We start from the raw sequence: 26,465 nt of genomic DNA, 5'->3' as shown, positions 1-26,465 counted from the left end.
GTCATAAACTCACGTCCACTTTATACAAGGTCAGAAGTTTTCAAAGGAGGATGAAATAAAGCAAGTAGTGGTAACTTCAAGGACCATTGGCCGGTCGTCCTAGAGGCTACCCACGATTCCTTTTATACCTAATACGGAAGAACCGGCTACAACGGAGCACCGTTGAAGGTAAATGAAAAGGAAGAATTGGGTGTCGTGTAGCAAGAAGAGGAAGTAGATCAAAGCAAAACGAGGAAGGCCTTGAGGCCACCCCCGAAATTGATTAGGGGAGAGTCACCCTGCACATTCTAGGCCTTTTAAGCTGGACAACCATCAAATTCATCTAATAGTGATTAGCATAGAGTTTTGTGAGGCATGATAGGTGAGCTCAACAAGTTAATGTCTTCTTTAGCAAGAAAACTCCGTTTCTGTGCCAACTATTCTTGACTGGTTTTGAGGCATGCGAAAAGAAATAGGGAAACTTACTCAGATGTTATACAAATTAGGTGAAATGACCAGAAACATACATATCTTTTTTTTATTACTATCATATTTCGGATATATTTTTTATAACCAGCGTGCCCCTGTTAAACGTTACTGGAAAAAACGTAATTACAAAGAATGTCATTTCCACGTCAGCAAAGCTGCGTCGCCACGGCAGAAATCGCTGACGTGTATTAATGAACTCAGCCGCCAAGCAATACAGCGGCAATTACGGCTGATTTAAAGAAAATGGCTGAGTTATGAGCAAATAGCTGACTTTCGAGCATAACCCAGCCTAAGTTACGGCTGAGTTTTCTTCCGATGGTTGATTTGTCAAAATTTTGGCTGAGTTGTTGCTTCGACACGGCTAAATTAACTTTCTCCGGCTGGCTGAATTATCAAAGACGGCTTAGTTATGGGATGTCGTTACGGTGGATTTATGTTCGAGTATCATAAATCAGCCGTTAATGGAAAAGTCGGCCTAATTACGGCTGATTTAGTAGCGAAAGATTAATTACTAGAATAACATGTAATTACGGCCGACTTAATAAACGATACGGCTGAGTTAAAGGTTTTTGGTTGAGTTACGACATCAAACGGGTGAATTTGGCTGCATTTTTTTCGTTTTTTAATTACAGTAATAGTATTCATGTTGCGACTGACTTAAATTTTTGTTTGATGGCTGGTTTAATTAGGCTGATTTACATGTTCGTTTGGTGGCTTATTTGCCACTTCATCAATTAAAAAATGACGTCGGATTCAACATTTCATGTCATCATTCCATGTCATCATCATCAAAGAAAATACGAAACGTCTTTTTCTACTTGTCTTCTTCTTCACTGTGTTGATCTTCACCTGTGTTTTTCACATCACCAGAACTTAAATTTTGAACATCCAATTCGTCATCGTCTTACTCATTCTTCTTCATTTTCGTCCATCCTTCTCTCGATATGATTGATCCGGTTCCGGTAATTGTTGTTTCCGGTAATTGGGTAAAGAAACACAAATATATATTTAACATCGACACAAATATATATGCAGAATGATGCAGAAACAACGCACAAAAACTTTGTGAAGTTGGTGCTTGATGACTACGGATTGAAAGATTTGAGTCATCATTTAAAGCTGAGCTATGTATGTTCTCGAAGTAAACAAGTTGGACATAATGCTAAAACTTGTCCGACGTAGTATTGTTTGCAGGAATTTTATTTTCGGATAATGGCGAACATGACTGTTGGTTTATGTGTTTTATGTCTATTCGTGACAAATCAGCCATAATGTTATCCTAACTCAGCCGCAATGCTCCAATAAATCAGCTGTGGAACACTATAACTTAGCCGTGATATATAAAAAAACTGAAAATAATAATTAATAAAAGAAAAATTAGAAAATAAATTAATTAGCAAACTGAAAATAACAGTTAATACTAGTATTAAATTTTATCATTTAGTACATTGAAGATAAGTCAGTCGTGAAGCATTATAACTCAGCCCTAACATGTAAATTTACGCAACCTTTCGTCTTCTATGAAGCATTATAACCCAGCCGTGACATTTACGCAACTTTTCGTCTTCCGTGAAACATTATAACTCAGCCGAAAGTTATGACGTGGCTTTAATTTTATTTTTTTTAGTGACGTGAATTAAAAAAATAATAAAAAATCTCAATTAAAAAAAACTAATCAAATGTGTTAATTATAATTTACACAAAGACGCTAAACATATGAGTAATTTAAAAAAATGTATAATATTCTATTAATATTCTAACTTTTATATAACATCTGAGTAAATATTTCAAAGAAATATCTAGATCTAGTAGATAACTAAAGTCAGTGACTAAAACAGAAATCATCTTTTAGCGCTAGCTCATAGATTTATCATACATTCTTTCTTTCTTTTTTCTTTTTTTCCTCTTACTACGTACATGTTGAAAATTTTCCAAGAGCTTGTATCATTCATGTGTTTATTTATTTATGAATACATTGGTTAATGATATGGACACATTATATCTACAAAAGAGATTTAACAAAATAATCCAAAGCTATTTGATATTTTATTTAGCCCCCACAGCCCTTCATGTAAGTAGAAACATATCGTCAAGTCTCACTCATTACTAATCATAAATGGATCAAAGCTGGTCTATCCTGTAATACTTCTTTCTAATCAGGACGACCAACTTTGCTCCACTATCAAAACAGAAACTTTCAATTAATAAACCAAAACAAAGAAATTAAAGAACTAATACTCCACCTTCAACATTTCTTCCCTTTCTCTACCTCCAAATCCCATAAATGTACTCATGCATAGTCCTACGGTTTGTTAAGTCCACGGCTAAGTTCTGCCACCAAAACCAGGTGGCGTTGGCCAAAACCCACTACCAACACCGTCTCCTCCGTCCCCACCATCTCCGGTAACATAAGTCATGCATGATAACGGCACTAGACACAGCCCACGGCTTCTTAGATCCCTCGTCTCTTCCTCATCCCCTTCTTGTGATTGTGAGCCCTAATCAACATTTTACTATAATTAATTTGAGGACTAAAAATATATATATATATATATATATATATTTTCTTTTATGTAAAACTAGTAATGAATCATAGGTTCTCTAAGTATACCAGCTGGGAGGCTTTTCCGGTTCGGTTCCTAGATGCTCTCATGTAGGGGACGCTTAAAGTCTGCTCATCAAACAACAAATTTGACATTTGAGTTATACCAACGTTACTCTTTTTTCTATACGTATAATAAATCTTTAAGATTATAAAATGGCGACCATGAGCATCAGCTTATCTAAACATATATCCATACAAGAAACAGGAGAAAGGTACTTGCTAATGTAGTGCGCGGTGCGCCTAAGAGGATATGATAAAATAAGATCAATTCTAACTTGCTTTAAAGGCAAGCTAAACCCTATGGAACTAATTAAATATAAGTTCATATAAGTTAGCCCATACTCAATAGTCTTTTAAAGTTTCACAATTCAGTATATATGTCCAAGTCCTTATATAAGATAGTATATTTAGTAATAATTGATATAAAAAGTTGAGAATATTTGACAAACGGGACGAGGATCAAGAAGAAATGTCTGGAACTTAGCACGGAATTAAATTATATGATATGTAACTATTCTCCAAAGTAAATACTCTAATTATGCCATTTATATACCGTTATACCACTCCAAATCCACTCCTTGAATAATATGTTTATATATATTCTTATGCAGATGTCATGTAATGATAACTATATATACGTATATGACGTATGGATATGAATGACATGCATGCATTGAAGTTACCTCAATCTGGCTCTGTAGGAATTTGATGTATCCAATTGCCTCCATTAACACAGATGCTGTATCTGTCTGCAGTTTAACATTTTAATCAGCTCATGTAATTAATCATCAACAATTATGTATGAAAATTAAACAACTTTATCTTTAATATTTTTCTTAAGATCAGTACTACTATCTTTATAAAAAATCTCTTACTGTAATAAAGTTCATTTTCATACAGGTATATATTTATTAATGATTGGCCTCATATTCTAAAATGGGGGCAAAAAGGAATGAAATAATATTGAAGTATAAGAAATAAATTGGGTAAAACTAATTGTTGCTAATTACCTTTCCAAAGGGTGAAACCAACTGCTGAAGAGCTGCTATTCTGTCTCCTAACTTCTCTTTCCTCACCTGTTTTTCAATTTCCCAACATATAAACACTACAATAAACATTCAAGGGATTATCTTAACTTTTGAATATATATTTTTGTTAAATAATAGTCTCCAATTAGATTATTTCTTTTAAATATTTTTCTTGTTAACTGCTAAACTTTGTTCATGCTTTATTTTGTTTTTCTCCAAAAAGAATAAAGAAAACAATTATAATTAAGAGGCAAGTATTTTAAAAAACAAAAGTATTAACCTTGAAGGGTGGGCAAGAGGAGCGTGATTCCACGCGCGGTTTCTTGGAAGCATTTTCGCCTACCTTTGTTGCCATCAAGAAGTTATGTCTCTTCCCTTCACTTGTTTGAGATTCATTGCTGAACATTTCCATCTTCAACCCAAATCAAAACCCCATAAGTAATGCACACACAGTCACACACACATAAAAATGTATGTATATAAGTATTTATAACGTTCATTATTGTTATTCGATGTAAAGAATAATAATGGTACATAATAATTAGTACCCCCGACAATGAGAGAAAAAATGTTATGAAAAGAGATTCATAAAAAGACAATAAAACAAAGTAAGGAATAAAGAGAAAGGAAAAGAAAAGAGAGAACAAAGGTTGATGTTTCAGCTTAAAGAGAGCTGCTTATGAATTATGTTAAAAGGTTTTATAGCTCAAGCTTTGGCCCTCCAACCAAGAATCACAACAACAAAGTAAAAGATGAATCAAAAGAAAAGATTAAAAGTTTTTACGTATATATTATTTCTCTCTCTATTTATTTTTTTCTCATAACTTTTTGCAAAGCTTCAATATTGCACAAAGGTCTCGCACTTTACACTAATCTGATTAATCTATCTATACTTCATGATAATAATATTTCAGTCTTTCTTTTTATTTTTTGCTAAGTTTCAAGTTCATTTTCTGTTTCTTTCTGATTTGCCACAATTTTTTAATGAACATGCATGATATTTTATCCACCTTATGAATATGATTTTAAGTATGCAAAGAGATATATATGCGAATAATATTGCAATCTATTCCATTGATGCATAAACAAAGTTGAACGCATACACAGAATACGTACTAATCTTTTAGTTCATGAGTGAATTATATTGAAATTATGTGATTAAAGCTGAAAGGTAACCATGCCGTATTATGCTAATAAACAGGAGTACTACATTTTAAAATTCAGAAATGAGGGTGTATATATATAGTGTATATATATATATGTGTTACATAATAGAAATAGAGCCCTAAACGTAATGTTTTCAAATGCACTAACTTCACGAGATACACCGTCAGACCAATCATTTATATTTATAAAAAAAAAAAAAAGAAAAGCAAAAAGATAAAAGAAATAGAAAGTAAAAACTTACTTGATGAGTAGGGGAAGAAGAAGGGTGGGGAAGTGTTTGCTGCAGATGATGATGAAAAGGGAGGCCAAAAGGAGGAAAGCTTCCTCTGCTCATCCCAAGATTGCTAATCTCTTGAGAATTCAAAGGAGGAACTAAGACATTCCCTTCAAACAATCTTCCATCAAAAACCTGCATGTTCATATCAAATGGTCTTGGGATGTTACTCATGTCGTCCATGCTCATCTTCCGAGATTCGCTCAAGCTCGATATGTTTACGCTTGGGTAAATCTGACTGAAATTGCCTCTATGAGACTGAGACGAAGGCGAAGAGGAAGAAGAAGAAGAGGGAAGGCTGCTGCAATAATCTCCACTGATGGGGAAACCAGAAGACATACTCTTTAGAAGAAGCTTCTCTGTGTAGTCCTTATGTTCATTGATCTTCAAATAGTTTGTGATCACTGGACTGTTCAACATGTCTGTGAACTTGGATATGCCTTCTTGATGGTCTGAGATAGCTGATGAGGAAAGCTCTTCTTTGATCTTGAGAAGTCCTTCATGATGATGATATGAAGATTGGTCATGAGGCCATTGTAAAGGAAAGTCTTGCTGTTGGATCAAGGAGTGATTGTGGATGGTGGAGAGACTCATACACTCACTTGTGTTGTTGTTGTGATCTCTTGTGTTTAACATCTCATTGTTATAGTTATGACTCAAGCTCACACTATTCCTGTCACAAAACCACACAAACTTTTTCTTTATTTTGAATCAATGCAAAATCAGAGTACCATGTGTGTATATATACGAAGGATAATATAATAGACAACTAATAATTTATCAGCCACTTAAAGTTTATCTTGTTGTCTTCTTCACTAACTTATCTTTCAAAACCAAAAAAGAAGAAGAAAGATTCCAAATTCTTGATACCAGGAATATTCAAATTAAACACCCAAATATATAGCTGCAGAAACCTAGTAGCATACACGTGTTAAAGGATGTATATATATACATGGCCATGTAAATATATGATACATCAGAGGAGAGATAGTGAGTGAGGAAACTTACAAAGAAATACCTCCTGGGCTCCATTGATGAGCAGAGGAAGCTCCATAGCAAGAAGGGTCAGAGTTATTGTCTAAGGAAGAAGAAGATGAAGAAGACCCCACAAGCTGTAATTGATCTTGAAGCTGATGGAGATTAGCAGAGTCCATGTACGTATGAGAGATATGATGATGATATATATATATAGGTATTTGTAGTATATCTGATCTCTGTATCTGTGTATATGTGTGTGTGTGTGTAAAGAAAGATGATTTTTTGAAGAGTTTCTCTTGAAAATCCCAAGAGATTAAGATGAAGTAGTTAATTAAAATTGTTGTTGGTATATATGTGCCCTCTCAAAGCTCTCTATTCTTTTCAAAGCACATCACATAACATTACCTTAGCTTTTTTGAAGCTTGACGCATCTCTCTCTCTACTATTTCAAGTACCTATATTCTGAAAAGCAATAAAACCTTCAAAAGAAAGGAGGGGAAAAATCATTCAATAATACAATAACAAAAAACTATATTTGTAATATTTATATAATGAAATTCTTCTCTCTCATGGACTCACTTTCTAGAGTATATGCCCTACTTTTCTATTTTTCAGTATTTGTATATATACAGTACATAGTTTTGTATAATAATCTAATGTAGCTTTTAGGCCATCTCTCTCTCTGCAATTAGAGGGAGATGATTATAATTCCTGAAAGCCATGATTAGTGTCCCAAGCTCCTGCCTTCGATCCCAAGACTTTGCAACAGTTGTCTTTGATGAGAAATGATGGCATCCATCCATCTCTGTCTAATCTCACCCCCACAATATATAACACTTCCTTCTTTACCTCTCTTAATTATATATATGAATGAATATAATTATGCATGTATAACTATATATACATATTGCTCTTTTTGTAATCTGAATTCATGTCCGGGATGGGTACATGTGTATGTCTAATTATGATAACTCGAAATCAGTGGATCAAGTCCAAGTATATTGAGCCCACACGCACTCCTTAGTTATAGAAGTCATCGTTCTAACTTAACATGTTCTTTATCCCAAAAAAAAAAAAACTTAACAAGTTACATGTTGCATGCGACGGTAAGAAATAATTAAGTGTTTAATTATATATATTTTGATTGATATGAGATGATATAGTACGTTAAATAGTCTTTAATTAGAACTAAGATATATGTAAGAAATCATAGAAAAGTTGAAAATTATTCTACTACTAATTCTGTGAAAAGCAAATCTTTACATAACTGATACGTAAAACAATTGTTTTTTTAACCACTTTTACAGAAAAAAGGTAACAATTTATTTATATCTCACTTCTCTTTGATTATTTATGTTGAGGATCCAAGTAACAAAGTTTGGTATGAGGTTACAACTCAGTTGGAAAGCCACCAACGAAACTCATTTTGTGTTGTATAAACGGAGGCAGTAATAGCTACTAGAGATGGAAATGATGATCTCCAAGGCTTTTTTCACTTTTTTCGAGTGGAATAATTGTTCTAGCTGCAGGAACCACCACCAAGGTCAGCTAGAAAAAAAAAAAAAAAAACCCAAAATAATTTACAAAGGAGTATATGACATGAAACCATTCATCACTCTCTGTCATGATGACGTCAAGTTCCTCAGAAAGAAGGCTGAAGTTACGATATATTGAAATGTTAAATCAGTGTATATGTTTTATATGCTTTGCTGTCTTAAATCAATGAGGCCGCAAGCTAGGGAAGCATGTGCTTTCGGCCTCAGATGTAGTTATTAATATATCGGTCCTTTTCTTTCCAAAATTCTCTTATAGCTCATCTAGTTAAATGCTTGCTAGAGGAATGTGAGGTTGAGGGTTCGATTCTCACACTTGCAGAAATGCTTTAACAACTTTTTTGGGAAGAATTAGGCCTTTATTTTTTTTTTAGTTTGTGACCTTTAAAATGTTAGAGCCGGCTGTCTACCCAATTTTACGTGTGGGCGTAAGCAAAAAGTTTATGCAAGAGATGGATGACTTGGCAAGGTGCTTGTTGATTGTCATTAGCATATATATAGAAGAGGCGGCGAACTTTTATTGGTTGTTAATGTTACATAATCGTGCAATGTAATTTGTGTTATTGGTTTGGAAAGAACATGTGTCATATTCTGATGTTATAATTGGCTGATTTTTTTGGTTGAAATGAACGCTTTTAGAAGAGCGAAGAACTCGTTTTATACATAAATGATTCCTTATCTAGTGTGACTCAAAAGTGCAATAAGTTACGAAAATGAGTATTGTACAGTTGATCATAAAGCTGTCACCAATTCGATCGCATCTAAAAAGAATGTTTAATTAATTAACTAATTAATCGTGTGGAAAACAACTAAGTTTATGGATCAATTACTTACAGAGTTCACGTTAATTCACTTGTATAAATTAAATGAAAATAGATCAACCAAATAAAAAAAAAGAGAGCAACAAGACTCACATCAGAAGAAAGGTCACGTTGGAGAATGTGATGAGATCAAAAAGAGTATGGGAAAAACTTTGTTTTCACTTTTAATGTTTCTTTCTCCTCTCTATTTTATCTCTACTTGCACGCTCACAGATCTCACCTTCTTTAATTTATATTCTCGTTATTTTTCTAATATTTAAAACAAATTAAGGTATTCCAATATCTATTTTATTTTATAGCAGTAATCTGGATCTAATTCGATTAATCTCAAAGATGTGCTAACTCTTGTTTTTTTTTTTTTTTGGTAAAAATGCTAACTCTTGTTGAACAAGCTTATCATGTTAAAAATCCAGACCGATAAAATTAACTCCTAACCCGAGACACGAAAGGCCCAAGCACAACTCAATTATTCGTCAAGAGAATGAAAAATAGAGTCTCTTCGAATTTACGTCCTGAAATTCTTGAGTGTCAAGGCCTAGACCATCACATGCGGATTCGTTCCAATATATATATGCTTGCACTGCATCAACAACAAAAATTAGTAATTTGTGTCAATTAATGTATCTATTTGTACTGTATATTGATTGTCCTTGGAGTCATTATAATGGAGCATAAACTAATGGGGTATAATATGCAACATATAGAAACTAAGGTTGTATTAATTACATACATGGTCTCTACTCTCACTTATAACAAACTACCTGGTGACCACTTATATATATATACACCATATGTACCAGAAGATTAAGAAATGATGGGCTCTCTATCCATTATCCAACTTGACCTTAGATCTCAAAAAGCTATATTGTGTTAATCTATTATATTTTGTGTCTTTTTAAAATTTTTGAAAGAAATTTATGTATTAATTTCAAAAGTATAGTATTAGGTGTAGGAGCTAAATTTGTTTTACATCTGTTACCAATCAAGGTTCAAGGTTCCATCATCGCCAATCGCTTTCATAACACATCACTATATAATTAGCGAAGTTTTGCTACAAATTATTTATGATTTTATTAAACTAGAAAATTGATAAATAAATAAATAAATATGTAAGAGTGATATATAGAAAATATATGAAGATTAAGTAATTTATGGCAAAATAAATTATTAATTTATTAAGATAAAATAATAAATTAATCTATTATTTTATTGCTTCTATCAATGGTATGTGATGTATAGTAATGGTTTATAAATCAAAGTTTTTTCAGTTTTTATTTGTCAAAATTTATTGATCTATTATTTTATTGCTTCTATCAATGGTATGAGATGTAGTAATGGTTTATAAATCATAGTTTTTTCCGTTTTTGTTTGTCAATTAGTGTACAGATGATTGAATTACTATTACTGGTTGGCACAAAAAAATTCGTGTGCTGATCATGTTTCTATACATTAATTAAAACGATGATACTCTTACTTCATATTTATAAACGAAGTCTAGACCACCTAGATGATATGCTTCTCTCAACACTTGAAGCTTTAATTTTTACATTTAATTACCTTTTCTCAATGTTTTGAAGTTTTACTATATAACTCTACAATCTTCCGTTTTTTTTTGTATTATCATAACTGCTTTTATTCATTTGCTTTCGCTTAATGGGATACCATTTGAAACATACAACATAAGCACAAAAAAGAAATCAAGAGAAATATGCATATCTTTCTACTATGATAGGTTTCGAATAAAACTGCCAAAACATAACAAAATTGCATCCTTTGATAGGATAGGCGATGCTAAGGCTATGCCCTGACTATTGTTCATGATTAAATATATTTCAAAAGAAATTAAAGATGGTCGTAGTTGGTCAATCATATAAAATATTTTTATGCAATGAGAAAATAAAAAGTTAACTCTTTTTTTTGGGGGTCAAATATATAGAAAAAAAAGTAGAGAGCAAAGGCCTTAAAAGGAGGGTCATTAAAAGTATGGGAAAGCATTATTATTTATTTTAAAGTTGTCTAAGAAGAGGACAAAGGCTTTAGAGCAGGGGAATATATGCTTTCTCAAATTTAGGGCATCACTGTCCAACAGACTTTCCCCATTCCTCATCTTTATATTTTGGTTCCTAACAATAACAAATTAAAGATCATATATATATATATATTTCATTTTAGTATCATTATAATTCGATTTCAGTTTCATATGTACACACAGAAACGCAGCAAGACGCGGGCATGTGTTGTGTTTGAGGTATTATTACATGGAATGGGACTTTTTAACGCTGTTCAACAATCCATCTTTCACTATGTAGCTACGATCTTTCAGATTTATAAATTTTGAATTTTGATATTTTGTATAAGTTATGATGTAAGAAAACTTTTAAAAAGTTAACAAAATATCGTATGGGTAACCAACGTGGGTTGGGCTAGTGGCACTTGAGGAGGTAATTCTAATATAGTGCCCACAGTTCGAGAGCTAGCGTTGGCCACTGCGGTATTCACATGCCGGCTGCAGGTCTCCAAGAAACACATTAAGCGTTGGGTTCGGATGGCCTGAAAGGGAACCGGCTTCAAGCCTTGGTGCTAGTCGGGCTTCGGCCCGGATACCTGAATTATCAAAAAAAAATATATATATATATATCGTATGGGTTTATTACTATAATATATCCACTCAAGCGAAGACGGCAAAGACTTCTCCACGTGGTCAATCTATTGAACTACTAATCTCCATAACTGATAAAATTCAGTAAATATGTTATGTGATTTCAGTCAATGTAAAGTAAGAATAAACAAAGACATGTTTTGTTTGATGCGTTAAAAATAATATGAATTTATAGTAAATGACACCGCCGTGGCAATGGGATGGGGCCGTCGGTGTTGGTGGTAGGACGGGCGGATGTATTGGGGTGGTGATGACGGTGGTAGCGATATTTAAGTGAAGAATAATGAATTTTAATTGATTAATTCTGATTTTTTGAATTAAATATATATATATTTGTGAAGATGTGTGGGACAAAAAAATAGAGAGAAAGTAATTAATTTATTGTGATTAGTAGTTCGACTCGTCATCACAACTAGAACAATGGTTGGGAGTTATGAGTTATGACCATTTGAAGAAACACAAGTATATTCTGTACAGAAGAACCACAGCGATCGCTGAAGAGGGACTCGACTCGACCATGCCTACAAGCCAAAATGGCCTTCATGTTTTTATGGTTTAGTATATTGCATTGTGAACTTCTGTTATTCCGCTATAATATACATCTTTTTACTCATATGGAGTATTTTATGCATATATCCATGTATTCAATCATTGCGTGAGTTAGACAAACAGCTTATGAAGTAATTTTGGAAAGTATATAGGTTTAGTAAGCTACATACTTGCTTGATTTGAGATTTTGTGTTGTTGCTTAGGATTTTACGTTTGGCATGACCAAATGGAAACCAGTATGTTTAAAAAATGGCAACCAAGACTAACCCATTCGATAACTGGTTTAGAAAAAGATTTAACTTAAGACATGTTAATGTTAGAGACTGAAGTTCATAGTAGAGAATATTAAGAGCTTCCCCAACTAGGAGATCAAAGTATTTCATAACAAAAAATGTTATGATTTGAACAATGTTATGGAATTTCGAAACCCAAGTAATATTAAAAAACGAGAAACAAAAAAGTCTGTTTCGAACCCAATTAATGCAATCAGAGGCCCAAAGTGTTAGCCCCTTATCTTTGTCAGTTTGTCTACTGAAATTCGAGGAGCTTAAAGTATTCCCAAGCGTTGAAGAAAAAGAAATTTAGAAGTAAACTAGAAACTCTTTTAAACCAACAGAAGATAGTACAAAGTTCTAGGGAACACTAACAAGGGGACGAGGCAACAACGGTTTTTCCTAATCAAAACTACAAGAAAGTAACCCCAAACATTTTATAATCTAAAGAAGTTGATTCCACTCATTTCAAGTTCCAAATTAGAACAACCAAATGAAAAATCCATCACCAGATTTTACCGATTTCAGAAACAATCAGTAAACGCAGAGAAGCAGACGCAGGAACCACATAGCAGCAATTATGATCTGAGTAACCAACTGTTTTATGCTCCTCCCTCTTCCTTCTCCTCCCGTTCTCTGTTCCATTGCTCAATCCTTGCCCTCCTCTCCTCACTTCCTTCTCTCCCACCACCCGGGCTCCCTCCTCGTTTAGGGCTTGCTTGTCTCCTACCCCTTGATCCATCCCTTTCTTGCCTCTCCGACCTCTCACTGCTCCTTTTCCCGCTTCCATGACGGTAAAACTCGCGATCTCTGTCCCTGTGACTGAATTCCCTGTGAGGAGGATCACGTCGGTCATACTCTCTCTTGTTCCTGGGGCTAATACTTCTGCTTCTGCTCCTGCTTCTGCTTCCCCTGCGGTATGACCGCCGATATCTCCCAAAGAGCTTTCTCCTTAGTTCCCTCGAAACAAGCTTCACATGCATGAAATTACAGTACCCACCACGGTTGCAGTTGTTTTCTTCATACTGCCTACACGTGGCTTCGCGGAAATCTGTCACAGGAGAGAAATCCGCAATGATGGGACGCCCTGAATAAAACCTACCTTGCAGAGCCTGCAAAGCAGCTGCAGCCTGATCCTCTTCCTTAAACTGAACATATACGTTGCCAATCATGTGGTCAGCAAGGTTGTCACAAATGTTGAGGCTTTCTATCTCGCCAAACTTTCCGAGTTCCTCAAAGAGATCCTCAAAGAAATCCTCAAAGTGTTCTTGGATCTTACGCGGGTCGAGCGGTTGGCCTTGAGCATCAACACCAGGGGTAATCATGTCAGGCCTTTGGTACATGTTTGAAAGAAGGAGTGTAGGGGAGATGGTAGGACGGTTGTGAAGACGAGAGCACCGGTCACCATGACGGCAAGCGCCAATCTTGAAGTAGAATGGGCAATTCACTCTGTCCTTCTCAGTACCAAAAATTGAAGCCAAATGCTCCGCCATGGCAGAATTTCCACCCTGATTTACAAATATCAGTAATTAAACAAAATATTTCTCAACATGTAGACATATCTTGAAAAGAGATTGGTGGTTATCATAAACATCAACAAGAAACTTCACTAAAGCCAAAATTTTCTCTACAAGAGAGTAAATTATGTTATGAAAGCGAAAAGATTGAGCAACTATTGAAGATAAATCGCATAGATCTTAGTCAGCTAGTGGAAACAAGAGAGACAAGAACAAAGAATCACACATACATAGAACCAAAGAAATAAATCATATAATCAGAGACATGAATATAAAATCGGAAACAGAGCACAATCAAAAGAAAAGCAGAGACAGAGAAACACACAAAGGAGCCAATAAACAGAGCTGAGAACCACAGAGACGTAATAGATCACGAGAGCGAAGAAAGAGAGAGAAGGCGTACAAAATGTTACAGAGATTGAGAGATCTGAGGGTGAATAGTCTCCGCCGGTGGAAGGAATTTGCCGACGAGGAGCTGCCGTCTCACTCGCCGATGGATGATCTAGGGTTTGCTTTGTTCGCGAGAAAGAGAGAGAGAAAGAGGAATCTCATGACATGAGTTGAGGATTTATATTTAATCGAATAAAAATATTAATAATGGAAACTACAACCCGGTTTGGTCTAAATTGTTCATGCGGTTTTGGTTATGGACCGGTTCATACGATTTCTAGGTGTAGTTAATTGAACCGGTTAATTACTTATATCGGTAAATATGATGATTATGTTCGTCTCAACACAGACCTAATAGCAGCACGTCATCAAAACCAAATTACTTAACAAAGAGAGAACAAGTCAAAAAACAATTTGAACTTTTGAACGAAACCCAAAACATAGATTCCAGATATACAACGATATGCAGTCTACAAGTATTATAACATGTGAATGGGACACTTCTATACATAATCTCTCTCTAAGAGAACAAAGACCAAGAATCTTGAGAGAATCCACTCTGGTCATGCCTGAGAGGCTTAACTTAGACAAAAGCACCTCACTCGGATCTCTATATAAATGCTACATTGCCTCTCTCATGAGTCTCCACGGAATCTTCTTTTGCTAACCAAACTCAAGACTCTAAGAGAGATTACATCTTCATGCTGCTCAACAATGGCTCACCAGATGCCAGCCTGTCTAGAGGACTGCAAAGGGTAGCTATGAAATGGATAAGCTCTAGCCATATGGACCGGCTTTACGGCCGCAGGTATTGCCCATGTTAACTCTCTTCTTGGAGGTGGAGGTGGAGGTGGCATATTCCTCCTTCTGTCCATTTCTATCAGTGTGCACATCTCCTGGATCACCTCTGTCACCATGATGAAAACATCCCATTATTTTAATCAACCGCTAAAATCAGTAACAGCACATCTTTTCGTTCAGGCCACTACCTATATTCAAACTCAATATGTGCACATGGTAAGAACCTAACAGGCCTCTTGAATTGGAGGAGCTATAGTAACGCCTATTCCTAGTGCTAACACTATAGAAACACTACATCTCACTTGATCAAATGACTGCAATAATACCAGAGAAAAAAATTAGAGTTTGAACAGCAAACCTTTTAATAGCTTAGTTGTTACTCCAAACTCCAACCACCAATCTCTTCTGCTGCCTACTTTAGCGTTCTGAAACGTAGCAGCTAGGTGCACAGTGGCTGTTGCAATAACATGGGGTTTGTACTGCAAGCATAGTGTGGTTCGAATCCTACGCACAATGCATTATAAGATTCTTCAAACTCATTGTAGGGGAAAAATGATAAAATCGGGTAGATACTATTATTAACAAGGGTCTTTACCAGTCATGCACAAAATTCCATGCAGCTGTTGCAAGGTCAGGCCAAGCGTTCAATCTATTCAAAGCCGCAGCCAGAGGTTTGTAGGGAAGTTCAATGTCTAAATGGAAAGCACTTGTGCTCAGTAAAAGACTCTCCCCAGCCAAAATAATTTCTTTAAATTCATGGTAACAGTCCTACAGGAAGAGCAACAAGTAATAAATTAGTAACATGTGCAGTGCATATTTACCAATACACATATATATACATATATATATACTTACAGTTTGATGGATTCTAATTGAGGCAGAAGGATCCCACTCATAAATTATTTCATAAGATGCTACAACGACACTGGACAGTTGACATGGTTCATCTTCAGCTTTGCAAGCGAGGAACAGACTGGCAGTTCCTATCGTCTGCAAATCACCAAGGGAGAAATCGAAGAGGAAATTGTTAGCATCAATCATATACACTTTTAATTAATCAGGAAGACTGAATAAACTATTTAATAACCACTTTTGAATTGTTTTCATCGACATTATATTGCTCATAACCCAAATTCTGTTTGAAAAAACAATATCTCCATTACAGACTATTCAATCATCCATATTTTCCTGTCAGCTCCAATGAATGCGATTGAAGAACCATATGAATACTAAAGTATTCTTACCTGCCAGTCATTTTTTGCATGAGATTGGCGCATGTAAAACCTGTGGCACATCACCATTGCACATGATATTGTAACCTGGGACCTGAAGCAATGAGATTGTTAAAAACCTTCAACATGAACAGGGTCAATGTTATGATATCTTGAGCAGCAACTAAGAGCTAGACATCACTTTCACCCAAACCAGCATTTATAACATAAAACTTTTTCTGACACACGTGAGTAATGCAGAAGACAAAAATACACCAGTACCTATGATAGATGATTCAAAAATAGTGGGCCGGAGAGAGACGTGCACTTGCTCAGAAAACTAAGAACATCAGTTGGTAAAGGTAGGAACAGCTGAGGGTTTTGATAACCCAGCAGAGAATTACAAACACAAAGACATATATCAGAAGGTCATGTCTAAACAGGTGAACAGCTCCCAAGCAAATTCACAAGAGATGCAAAGCCTCCCATTGCCGATGAGAAGTGAGTCAATATATGATGCATGGACACCAAATTTCGACTATTATTACATAATTCTTCCATTCACGAGATAAATATGTAGACAAAAATGGAGAATCTATAGTTGGAGAACCTCCAGACCACCTCCCACAGTGGCCCTACGACAAAATTCAACAGTTAGGCTATCCATTGTCATGCATTAGGCACCCTCTTTAGCTAAAAAAGTGTAGCAGGAAATATCAGAAGACAAAGAAGATGTCATAAGTAGATGTCTAGCAAAAAAACCAAAGAACAAACACTACTTCCTAATCCTAGATGATAAAACAACAAAGAATACTATTGTGGGCTTACACATGAAGCTTCATGCCAAGTCTTTGCAGGAAGGTGCAATACGAAGACCGTAAAAACGACTCCTTCACCAGGTCAATCCCATCTTTTCTGGATGGAGAGAAACGCTCAATCTCTTCCCTGCTGAAATACCACTTGGAGGTTTCGCATTGAGGGGATTCCAACAACGATACGTGTCTCGCCTCCGATTCAAAATGTTGTCGAGACCGCTTTCTCGGATGCTCCTCTCCCATAGTAGTAATCTTCTTCCGCCAAAAAGCAACAATTAACCAAAAATGTTTGGATCTTTGAACTAACAAGACAATCCCAATTTAGCTGCAGATATTGCTGACAAAGTATCTGCAATTAGCAAACACCATCGAATAAGACACCAATTTGTACTTTCTCATGGTTATTAGTTTAAACAGCTTTGGAACATAATACGACGACACAAATCTGATCTCAGCTTCACATATAATTTTTAGTTTGACTCATATCGCAACATCAACAAATTTCCAACAGATTCTATCAAATCACGGAATATTAAAATCGAGGAGGCGATTAATTAAATTCACGAAATCTGCAAAACAGATCGAATAATTACGAAACGTGAAGGAGGTAAAGGATTAGAGGAGCCGATTGATTCAAGAGATGAGATCAGAGGAAACGCAATCGATTCTAAGGAAGGGAAGATAAACGAATTTGGATAGCAAATTTTGAGATTTCACTAACCCAAATTTGCTTTGAAACTTGAAAATTTTCTCTGCTGCTTTATTTTTTCTCTGTGCTTGTCTGAAACTTGGGGAAAAGATCTTTGCGGTGTTGCGACCTAAAATAAATATCTAACTCAAGTTTGGAGAATGGATATGGGCCTGGACTTTGTGATTGTAAGCAATTCAAATTCGATAATGGATATGGGGCTTGGACTTATAATTGTATTTGTAGCAATTCTAATTCGAGTCGATATCTATATATACATTTTTGGATGACTTTTAGCAAATAAATCCTGGAGTTGGAATGTATTTACAAAGAATGCCATTGGCATTTATTATTTACTTTTACAAAATTTAAATAAAAGATATGAACCAAACAATATCTTGCCTAATTTGTTTTTAAAAATCTCTACACAATCTTTCCATATATCTTCAAAAAACTTTTATAGCAAATATTTATATTAACATTTTGCATAGTAATAAAAATACTAATTTATAATAATCAAAATATTCACATAGAAAAATTATATACACATACAAGAAAAAAACTATATATGTCATCATTTAAGCCGTTGCTTTATTTAAATAAATTAAAAACACAAAAACCTGAAATCATATATTTTATATGATAAATTTAAAATATATATTAGTAATATAAATTTAAAATCATTCAAAGAACGGTATACCACGGGTGAGATCCTAAAATTATTGGATTTTATTACAATAATAATTTATTTTCTTGGATTTTATAACACTAATAATTTAGCTAATGGGATAATATAGACGGGTTTATATGGAATGACGGGTTTGGGTCGATATTAATAACGGTATATTAAGGATGAAATCCTAAAATTAACAATCAAAATACAATTATACAATCGTAAACACAAAACAAAAGAAACAATATTAACAAAACAAATACAACTTAAAATTTTTAGTTATTAAAAAACCGACCCACGGTATACTTCGGAGTCAAATATTCAAAATTTTAAAATCCACCATACATCGTTACTTAAAAAAAATGTATGTTTTCGTATCTATACTTTAAAAATTGAAACCTAAACAATAGTAATCATACACTAGATAATAATACATAGATAGATATCTATATTTAAAATACAAATTAATATGATATATCTTCAGTTAAACTTTAGAAAATAACATTATATTTTTTTAAAAAATATAGCCACGCGGTGTACCGCGGGTTAAATTCTAGTACTGTATATTTTTTGGATGGTCATTTGCATTTTATATTTAATACATACTTTTACAATATTATGTAATGTCACCGCATTACGGAAATTATAATCTTTTCCAAAACATAGATATCTAGACTAATTACACACCATGCTAACATTATTTGAACTTTTGTAGAAAATAACTCTGTAACCATTAGCAATTTGAATCATTGTTAAAGTTTATTTTATCATCAGAAATTAGAGATAGCTAGAGCTGTAATGTGATAGAGTTAAATCACCAAATAAAAATGTCACCAAAATTGGATATATTAATATTTATTTGAACTTCGACTTCCATATAGGAACCGTTGAGCTAAAGTTGATGAACTAAATTAGAACATATACTATTCCGCCGAATTCATCCTGTCAATATATATTTTTAAACTCATCTTTTGAAATTAGCATGAAACCAATCAAAAAACGAAAAGTGAGCTACTCTTTAGTTTTTATTGGGGTTCAGATGTCTATTTATTGTTTTCGAATCTATATAAAAGGAACTATTTCAGTACATAAAACAAAACCAACCAAAAATCGACAACTGAAAAACTCTTTCATTATAAACCATCAAAATCTATAAAGAAAACTTTATTTTGCACGAGAATTCTCATCTTCGTTATCTTTCTCGTCTAAAAACTTAACCATGCAATACTCTAGTCTCTTCACCACATCCTCTGGCAGAGATATTTGAACCCTAATGGCATCACTATCCCTCGCGACAGGTAAAAATAAACAGTAGATATCACTCGTCAAAGGACCCATATACATTGGCTTTCCTCCTCCCAAGTCCAACTCCTCTAATCCCAGTTTCGCCCATTGTGAAATGACCAAACTGCATGAGACGTCTGTTTTCACTGTTTTATCTTCCAGTAAATCTATCGTTGATCTTATATATTCGTCAGTGATTCTAGATTTCGCCTCTTGTATCGATTTTACTGCGTGGTAAATATTACCATTGACTAGGTCTTGTACCTTGCTCTCGGCGCAAGCTAGTACGAATCCATTACCGTAATACCCTTGGGGAAGTTCTGGAGTTAGTCTTTTCCTCATATTGACAGAGAATAAGAGTTTGACCAGCATGGTCAATGGTAACTCAAGAGATTGAGCCCACGAGCGCCAAGTGTGAGCCGCTAGTGCCTCGAACGTGGTGCATTTTAGCGAAGGAACGCATGTTTTCTTTAAGCGTACGAGATGAGATTGGGTGAAGGTTAAGGTGGCGGGAGCCAATGGTTGGGACTGTAAATGCTTGCAAATGTCGAAGGTGGAGCCTTTGTCTACGGTGGTAGTTCGGGTGAAACCGGGATGTGAGTGTGTGACACGGGGAGGGTTTCGCGGATCTAACACGTGACGGGAGTGAAATGGTCGGGTCGGAAGATGAGCTTGGCTAGTGGTCGCATGGGCCCATGCATGTAGGAACTGTGATGTGCCAATGCCGTCGCAGAGGCAATGATTGATCGCGGTGCAGAGGATCATACCCCCACAACGAAGATACGTCACCTGGGGCATTAATATTCGTAAGATATGAAAATATCGATTTATTATTACATTCGACTAGCTTTTAAGCGTTAATAATCAAACTTTTATACGTAAGTTCATAGAAACGCAGTTTTAATAAAACACATAACATGAGTTGAACAAAACGACTTATAGAATGAACTAATTCAATGCAAGAAAAAAAAGTTTTGTTTTTCGTGTAAACAAGAAAAGAAAAAGAGTATGATTGAACAGACAAATTATTCTCTATGCGCCCCTCTTTTTCTTCCATATAATGTCTTTATTAAAGTTCACGTATTTTAAGAAGAAATGTGGTAGAAAATAACTTTATGTTATTGATACATCGAATGCTTATGCACGACCAGTAAAAGTATGCATTTCTTATTTGAAAAGAACAAAGTGGCCGAATCAATTTAAGAGTCAGGAATTTAAAAACAATTTAGATTATTCCTACGAATTAGTATATTTAAACAGAACAGTCGATCCAACTAACTTTAAGAAACCTAAAATATTCGAGCTACGTTTATCCCCCTCCAAAAAAAATTCGAATATAATTCTTTCACGAAAATTAACTAATACGGAAACAATATGAGTCATGGTTTTAACTTTTGAAATTGAAATCATAAGTTTCCCAGCAAGAAAAAAATAAATAAATGAAATACGTACGAACCTGTATGATAAGAGGAGGAATATCCAAGAAACTCTGAGCTTGAACCTTGAACAAGAGCTTCCTCCAAGACTTGTTTGGTTTAGGAGAAAGCTGAACAAACTCTTGACAAGTTATATCCATGAAAGCTTCTGCGAAAACCGCGCCTTCCCCATTACAGTCTACCTCGAGCTTGCTCCCTTCATCGGAGACTCTTATCCGACCCGCGAAAGGGTAGTAATCAACTAGAACCCTAGAGAGAGAATCTTTCAGGGTGAGAGGGGAAATAGAATTTTCGAAAAGGTAAAGATACTTGATAGAGAATCTGAGAAAATGATGGTCGTCGAGGTTGGAAAGGTAGAGAGAGTGATTTGGTGTGGGAGATGAAGGAGTTATTAAGGTTGGTTGGTTTCCCTCGTACAAGCAATCCGGCAGTTCTTCCATCCTCCGTTTATTTTTTTCTCTTTGTGTTTTTGAGAGAGATAGAATAAAATGGATAGAGATGGTGGAAAGGGAAAGTAGTAAGCAAGAAGAGATCTATAGGAGTATAGGGGAGAGCTAAATTGGTGGTAAAAGTTGGAATCCGCTTAAACAGGGGTCAGTCTTCAACTATCTTGGACCCATGCCAAATTTAAGTATTTCTTATTAATGTGTAATTTGTTTGTTATCATTCATTATAGTATTTCTTAATCTGTAATTTGTTTGTTATCCTTCATATATATAACCCTTATAATTAGGCCTAATCAGTCTGTTACACATTGATTTTTATAACCAATTAGATTCGGACTCGCACGTTCGTGCGGAGTTATATTTGTATCTATACTATTAATTGAGAATCATTAAAACATAAATAACCCTATTTTGGTAGAATATTTACAAAGAATGCCATTGAAAATTTGAATATAAAGAAACAAAAAAAATTCACGTGGAAGGGTAAAAAAAAAATTTCTCATTTTAAGAAACATGCGGATCTTGGATCTTCAATCGGATCTTCTAATATTACAAACGAAACAACACGCGGATCTATATTTGCTGAGTTGGATGATCCGAATAACAGTCCCTCTCAATATTAATGGGTTGGATGACATTTTAGATGGGCTTCATATTTGACAAATGGGCTTCGCCGACTATCACAACCTCACAATTAATTCCAATATTGTTTGAGATACTCTGGATATTAATGACACATAAACAAAATGGTTAGTTATCATTCAAAAAGATTTCCATAACAAACAAAATCATTCAATATCCATAACTACATAAATTTCAACAGATTTCCATAACAAACAAATCCTCGACAATCTTTTTAGCCCAATTTATCATAATCACGATTTCCCAATTTATATCTAAACAAATTATTTATCTTAACAAAAAAATTCAATTACCAAACTCTATCAAAAACTAGATATTGATATATGTTTAAATCGAGAATATACCCTAAAATTCGAGCATCTACCTTATACGTTTGTTGATTTAATTCTCTAAACCCTAAAATCTTCTTACCTCTCTCAACTCATATAAATAGACGCCTAATGTGAAAGTTCAGAAACACGCTAACCTTTCATAAAAGCATTCTTCACTTTTTACTATTTCGTAACCATGGCTCAAAATCACGGTATCACCACCCTTGCTGATGTGAGACCTTTCAAGACGAATTGGAAGATCCAAGTGAAAATTCCTGGACACAATACATGCAATTCACTGGTGAAACAACAGAAATGATCCTTGCAGATCATGCTGTAATTATATATTATGTGCTTCATTATATCTTAAGATTCTTTACTAATTACAATAATAATAACTATGTTGTTATCTTCTATATAGGAAAGTTGTGATGTTTAATAATAATCATTCAAAAACTTATCTCTTTGGTTTCTCTTCTCTTTAAAACACATAAATATGTCTGTAACAATCTGCAATTATTATATAAACAAAATTAATTAGATCTATTTCCAGGTTTCAAAATATAGTGAACATCGCAAAATATAGATTCCAAATTGAATAAAATTAATATCTGTAATCATGATTTGTATAGAGACAGGATGATTTTTTAGCTAACGTTTCAAAGAAAACGAAATGAGATGTATCAGTTGCTATGTAATCTAGATATAATAAAGATTCAAGCGGTCTCTACCAAAAGCTTTTAAAATAACGTACAACATCAGTCTCAATAGCAGACTTCTCTGCTTCTATTTCTTCAATAGTTTGAAAAGCTTATCACCAATCTGGAATTTCCAAACAAGAACATCCGGGTTAGAGAAATAAGCAAACCCTAAAACTCCACATTGGTTTTCTAATGAGTGGAACCTGCCTCTTCTGTAGAGACCGCTTGACAACGGGGCCACCGGAGAGACTGACGGCAGCACCGAGCGGAAGCTTGTCGGTCTTTAACGAACATGCAATTAAGCGTGCAGAGGGACATCTCGCCGTATCGATTATCCTCAAACACGAATCTATGCAAGGTATAGAGAACATTACTCAACAACGATTTATAGCCAAATAGATAAGCCAGGACAGTGAAGAAACACAAAAAAAAAAACATCCTCAGAACAAATTGACAAATTTACAACACTTAAAACAAAATAAAGACAAACCTCTTTTCCGATTGAACAATTACATCTCCACAAAGTATAAACAAAGACGAATTATATGGAATCTGTGAGAATTTTGCAAAAGAATCGTCGATACTGACAAGATTTTTTTTAATAACATCTATAATTTTTTTTTTTTTGGTTTTATCAGACATCGATTCCGATGTTGAAGATTGTAATACAAACAAATCTCACGTAATGGGTCAAATATGTAGTAGGCCCATCTTTAATATGTATATAAATCTCCTTCGGCCCAACATGGTTTTTTGTGACCCATAACAAAATATTTCTGTTTCACGTAATCGCCCATTGAATTAAGTTTTGACTTTAGTATTAAACATATTATGCTAAGTGTATAATTAAACTATTTATTTTATTATATAACACATTTTTATTATGACAAATGTTGCATCTTTTAGTAAATACACTTTTCTGCAGAATGTATAATTAATCAAACTGAAAATAAATGTGTGTAATATTGTTTATTCTAAAGATTGATATTTTCACTATTAATTACATAAAACAAAACAATACATTTAAATTACAACTTTATGTAAATCCTATCGATTCAAAATAACAACCCGCACGTACGTGCGGATCCGGATCTAGTATGTATTTATTTGGTATAACATTCATTATCCTACCTCATATCAGTTTGGTATTCGGTTTAGTTTCAATTTGGTTTAGACAAAATAATTAATCGGATTTGTTTTTGGTTACAGTAGAGACAATTACATAATTAAAAAGAGAGAGAGAAAATAGACACTAAATTTAGTTTGTTTGAGTTTTAGACAGAAAAGACATAAAAATCTTTTTGAATATATATTGTTAATGCTCCAACGAAATAAATATATATACTTTTTGAATATATATTTTTGACCAAAAGAAAAATGCTCAACTAAATATATATATTTTTTGAATTTTTTTCTTTTGTTTTTTTAAATTCAATAATTCTAATGGCATTCATTGTAATTAATCTACTAAAATAAGGTTTGTTGGTTTTGAGTGATTCCCAATTAATAATATAGATATCTTACAAAATCATTACCAATTTTTCACTAACTTTGGTCATGGTCTTGACCCATAATTCATTTTCTTAGAATTTTAAGAGCGAAAATTACGAAGTATGGATCCATCGATAATGACAAATTACGAACGTCCGTAAGACCTTAACATAAACCCGTCAGTGATTTGTTGGAATATAACTAGACGTATTAGAAGAATATTATTACGAAAAAAGGACAATTGTTCCCGAAAAAAAAAAAAAACTCTCTTCTCTCTCCTCTAAATGTTGCTTCGAATTGTGGCCCTAAACTTTGGCTCATCATTCTTGTAAATAAGAAGACAAGATAGAGAGAAATTAGGTTTGTATGATCCCAAATCGATTTGGATGAATTGTACAAGGGCATCAGTGTCTTTATTTAGGGTGAATTAATTACGTGGGGTAAAGTTTTAACCATAGTTTGAACTTCCGTTAGCAAAGTTAACAGTCGTTAATTCAGAGGTCCGATTTCAACAACTTTTAAAAAACGAAGGTTTTAAATGACAACCGAAATTGAACAAAGTATTTTCTTCCAAACTTAAAACTAGAGATATGAATCGGTGAAATAAAAATTAGATGACGGTTTTTTCGGGTTTTTTTCCTTATATAATATGATCGATTTGCCGGTAAAAAACAAAAAAAAAAAGATTATGAGCCTTACTAAAAATTAGGCCTGAGATTATTATCCGGTATCTGCGGATATCCGTATCCGTATCCGTTTTTTTATCCGAAAAAACGGATATCCGGAAAAACGGATACGGATACGGATAATAAAATAACGGATATTCCGGATACGGATACGGATACGGATGATGTTAATTTTAAAAAACGGATAACGGATATCCGGTTATTTTGTATTTTTATACGAAAATATGAGTATTTTATACAAAATACGGTATATTTATAAGAAATACAGTATTTTTATACGAAATACGATATTTTTATACGAAAATACAGTATTTTTATACGAAAATACAGTATTTTTATACGAAAATACAGTATTTTTATATGAAAAATGATTTTTTTTTTTTTTTGCATGTCTACGGATATCCGCGAATATTCGCGGATAATCGGATTTTTAACGGATATCCGGATAGCGGATATCCGGAATTTTCGGATACGGATACGGATACTAAAATCACGGATAATACGGATACGGATATCCTAAAAAAACAGGATATCCGCTCCGTTAACAGGCCTACGCCTTTCGGGAACAATTGTCCTTTTTTCGTAATAATATTCTTCAGCACAGGCGACTCAACAAGTCTCAGCGTTTGAGCAATCCTGTTCAAGTAATACGCCTGCATCGCTCGATTATACGTTGGTGTGACAACAATTATAAGCTTCTTCGGCACAAAATTGACCTCCTCCTTCCCATTTTCAGTCTCCGCCACGAAACTCACCGCATCTACAGCTACCTCTTCCCGTTTCTTGTTGTTATCCAACCGTTCTTCAACGTAGGGCTGTTTGATCTCGAAGGAGAATCGATCGGAACCGTTTACATCTTCCATTTTTCCGAAAGGTGTCAAACTTATTTTACCCGTCGAAGACGATAACCGGGGATCGTAGTGGGCCTAATGTTTGCTTAATTAAGGCCCAAACTTATTTTCTTTCCGGTCATGACACTAGGAAGATTACTTGAGAGCA

General features: G+C 34.3%; 5 protein-coding genes and 1 long non-coding RNA gene across 9 annotated transcripts; 1 reads left to right on the top strand and 5 right to left on the bottom strand.

The window, feature by feature from the left end:
- Positions 1–2,482: 2,482 nt before the first annotated feature.
- On the bottom strand, positions 2,483–6,970 carry LOC9326804 (transcription factor bHLH110). Its single transcript, XM_021014844.1, has 7 exons — positions 6,551–6,970; positions 5,510–6,215; positions 4,382–4,513; positions 4,084–4,149; positions 3,757–3,822; positions 3,080–3,139; positions 2,483–2,966 (listed from the first exon to the last, which is right to left on the bottom strand). Exons 1-7 carry the CDS (start codon positions 6,694–6,696, stop codon positions 2,793–2,795), a joined length of 1,350 nt encoding a protein of 449 aa, XP_020870503.1. The 5' UTR covers positions 6,697–6,970; the 3' UTR covers positions 2,483–2,792.
- A 5,712-nt stretch (positions 6,971–12,682) lies between these two features.
- On the bottom strand, positions 12,683–14,457 carry LOC9326803 (splicing factor U2af small subunit A). The gene is made up of 2 exons (XM_002890695.2): positions 14,295–14,457; positions 12,683–13,882 (listed from the first exon to the last, which is right to left on the bottom strand). Exon 2 carries the CDS (start codon positions 13,865–13,867, stop codon positions 12,977–12,979), a length of 891 nt encoding a protein of 296 aa, XP_002890741.1. The 5' UTR covers positions 13,868–13,882; positions 14,295–14,457; the 3' UTR covers positions 12,683–12,976.
- Positions 14,157–14,572, top strand: LOC110225318. The gene is given in 5 exon segments (XM_021014747.1): positions 14,157–14,183; positions 14,185–14,276; positions 14,278–14,353; positions 14,355–14,433; positions 14,436–14,572. Coding segments are annotated over 5 exon segments (411 nt in total).
- Positions 14,573–14,681: 109 nt separating this feature from the next.
- LOC9326802 (cyclin-T1-3) lies at positions 14,682–17,940 on the bottom strand. 4 transcript variants are annotated; one of them, XM_021013601.1, is made up of 7 exons: positions 17,830–17,940; positions 17,122–17,457; positions 16,327–16,408; positions 15,938–16,072; positions 15,678–15,850; positions 15,441–15,586; positions 14,682–15,188 (listed from the first exon to the last, which is right to left on the bottom strand). In XM_021013601.1, the coding sequence occupies exons 2-7, from the start codon at positions 17,349–17,351 to the stop codon at positions 15,001–15,003; spliced, it is 954 nt and encodes a 317-aa protein (XP_020869260.1). In that variant the 5' UTR covers positions 17,352–17,457; positions 17,830–17,940; the 3' UTR covers positions 14,682–15,000. The 4 variants fall into 4 exon arrangements, with proteins under 4 accessions (XP_020869260.1, XP_020869262.1, XP_020869261.1 ...); XM_021013603.1 differs by having other exon boundaries at positions 16,576–17,457; positions 17,830–17,939; XM_021013602.1 differs by lacking the exon at positions 17,830–17,940 and adding an exon at positions 17,702–17,813.
- A 1,613-nt stretch (positions 17,941–19,553) lies between these two features.
- On the bottom strand, positions 19,554–21,921 carry LOC9326801 (omega-hydroxypalmitate O-feruloyl transferase). Its single transcript, XM_002890693.2, has 2 exons — positions 21,210–21,921; positions 19,554–20,542 (listed from the first exon to the last, which is right to left on the bottom strand). The coding sequence occupies exons 1-2, from the start codon at positions 21,627–21,629 to the stop codon at positions 19,634–19,636; spliced, it is 1,329 nt and encodes a 442-aa protein (XP_002890739.1). The 5' UTR covers positions 21,630–21,921; the 3' UTR covers positions 19,554–19,633.
- Positions 21,922–22,172: 251 nt separating this feature from the next.
- Positions 22,173–22,883, bottom strand: LOC110225460. Its single transcript, XR_002329795.1, has 2 exons — positions 22,744–22,883; positions 22,173–22,355 (listed from the first exon to the last, which is right to left on the bottom strand). It is a non-coding gene; the product is annotated as an uncharacterized LOC110225460 (long non-coding RNA).
- Positions 22,884–26,465: the final 3,582 nt, after the last annotated feature.

This window comes from Arabidopsis lyrata (genome assembly GCF_000004255.2).
Source record: "Arabidopsis lyrata subsp. lyrata unplaced genomic scaffold ARALYscaffold_1, whole genome shotgun sequence".
Lineage (NCBI taxonomy): Eukaryota > Viridiplantae > Streptophyta > Magnoliopsida > Brassicales > Brassicaceae > Arabidopsis > Arabidopsis lyrata.
The sequence above is the reverse complement of the archived record's forward strand: the minus strand, read 5'-3'. Positions and strand labels throughout refer to the sequence as shown.

What these genes read in the sequence shown, in the direction of transcription:
- LOC9326802 (XM_021013601.1), bottom strand. Translation starts at nt 17,351, where the DNA reads ATGGGAGAGGAGCATCCGAGAAAGCGGTCTCGACAACATTTTGAATCG. An exon ending in TGGAATTTTGTGCATGACTG is followed by an intron (nt 15,587 to 15,677) that starts GTAAAGACCCTT and finishes CATTGTGCGTAG; the next exon opens with GATTCGAACCACACTATGCT. An exon ending in AACAACTAAGCTATTAAAAG is followed by an intron (nt 15,189 to 15,440) that starts GTTTGCTGTTCA and finishes TCATGGTGACAG; the next exon opens with AGGTGATCCAGGAGATGTGC.
- LOC9326804 (XM_021014844.1), bottom strand. Translation starts at nt 6,696, where the DNA reads ATGGACTCTGCTAATCTCCATCAGCTTCAAGATCAATTACAGCTTGTG. An exon ending in CTTCTTCCCCTACTCATCAA is followed by an intron (nt 4,514 to 5,509) that starts GTAAGTTTTTAC and finishes TTTGGGTTGAAG; the next exon opens with ATGGAAATGTTCAGCAATGA. An exon ending in TGGTTTCACCCTTTGGAAAG is followed by an intron (nt 3,823 to 4,083) that starts GTAATTAGCAAC and finishes GTTAAACTGCAG; the next exon opens with ACAGATACAGCATCTGTGTT.
- LOC9326803 (XM_002890695.2), bottom strand. Translation starts at nt 13,867, where the DNA reads ATGGCGGAGCATTTGGCTTCAATTTTTGGTACTGAGAAGGACAGAGTG.
- LOC9326801 (XM_002890693.2), bottom strand. Translation starts at nt 21,629, where the DNA reads ATGGAAGAACTGCCGGATTGCTTGTACGAGGGAAACCAACCAACCTTA. An exon ending in TTCCTCCTCTTATCATACAG is followed by an intron (nt 20,543 to 21,209) that starts GTTCGTACGTAT and finishes TTAATGCCCCAG; the next exon opens with GTGACGTATCTTCGTTGTGG.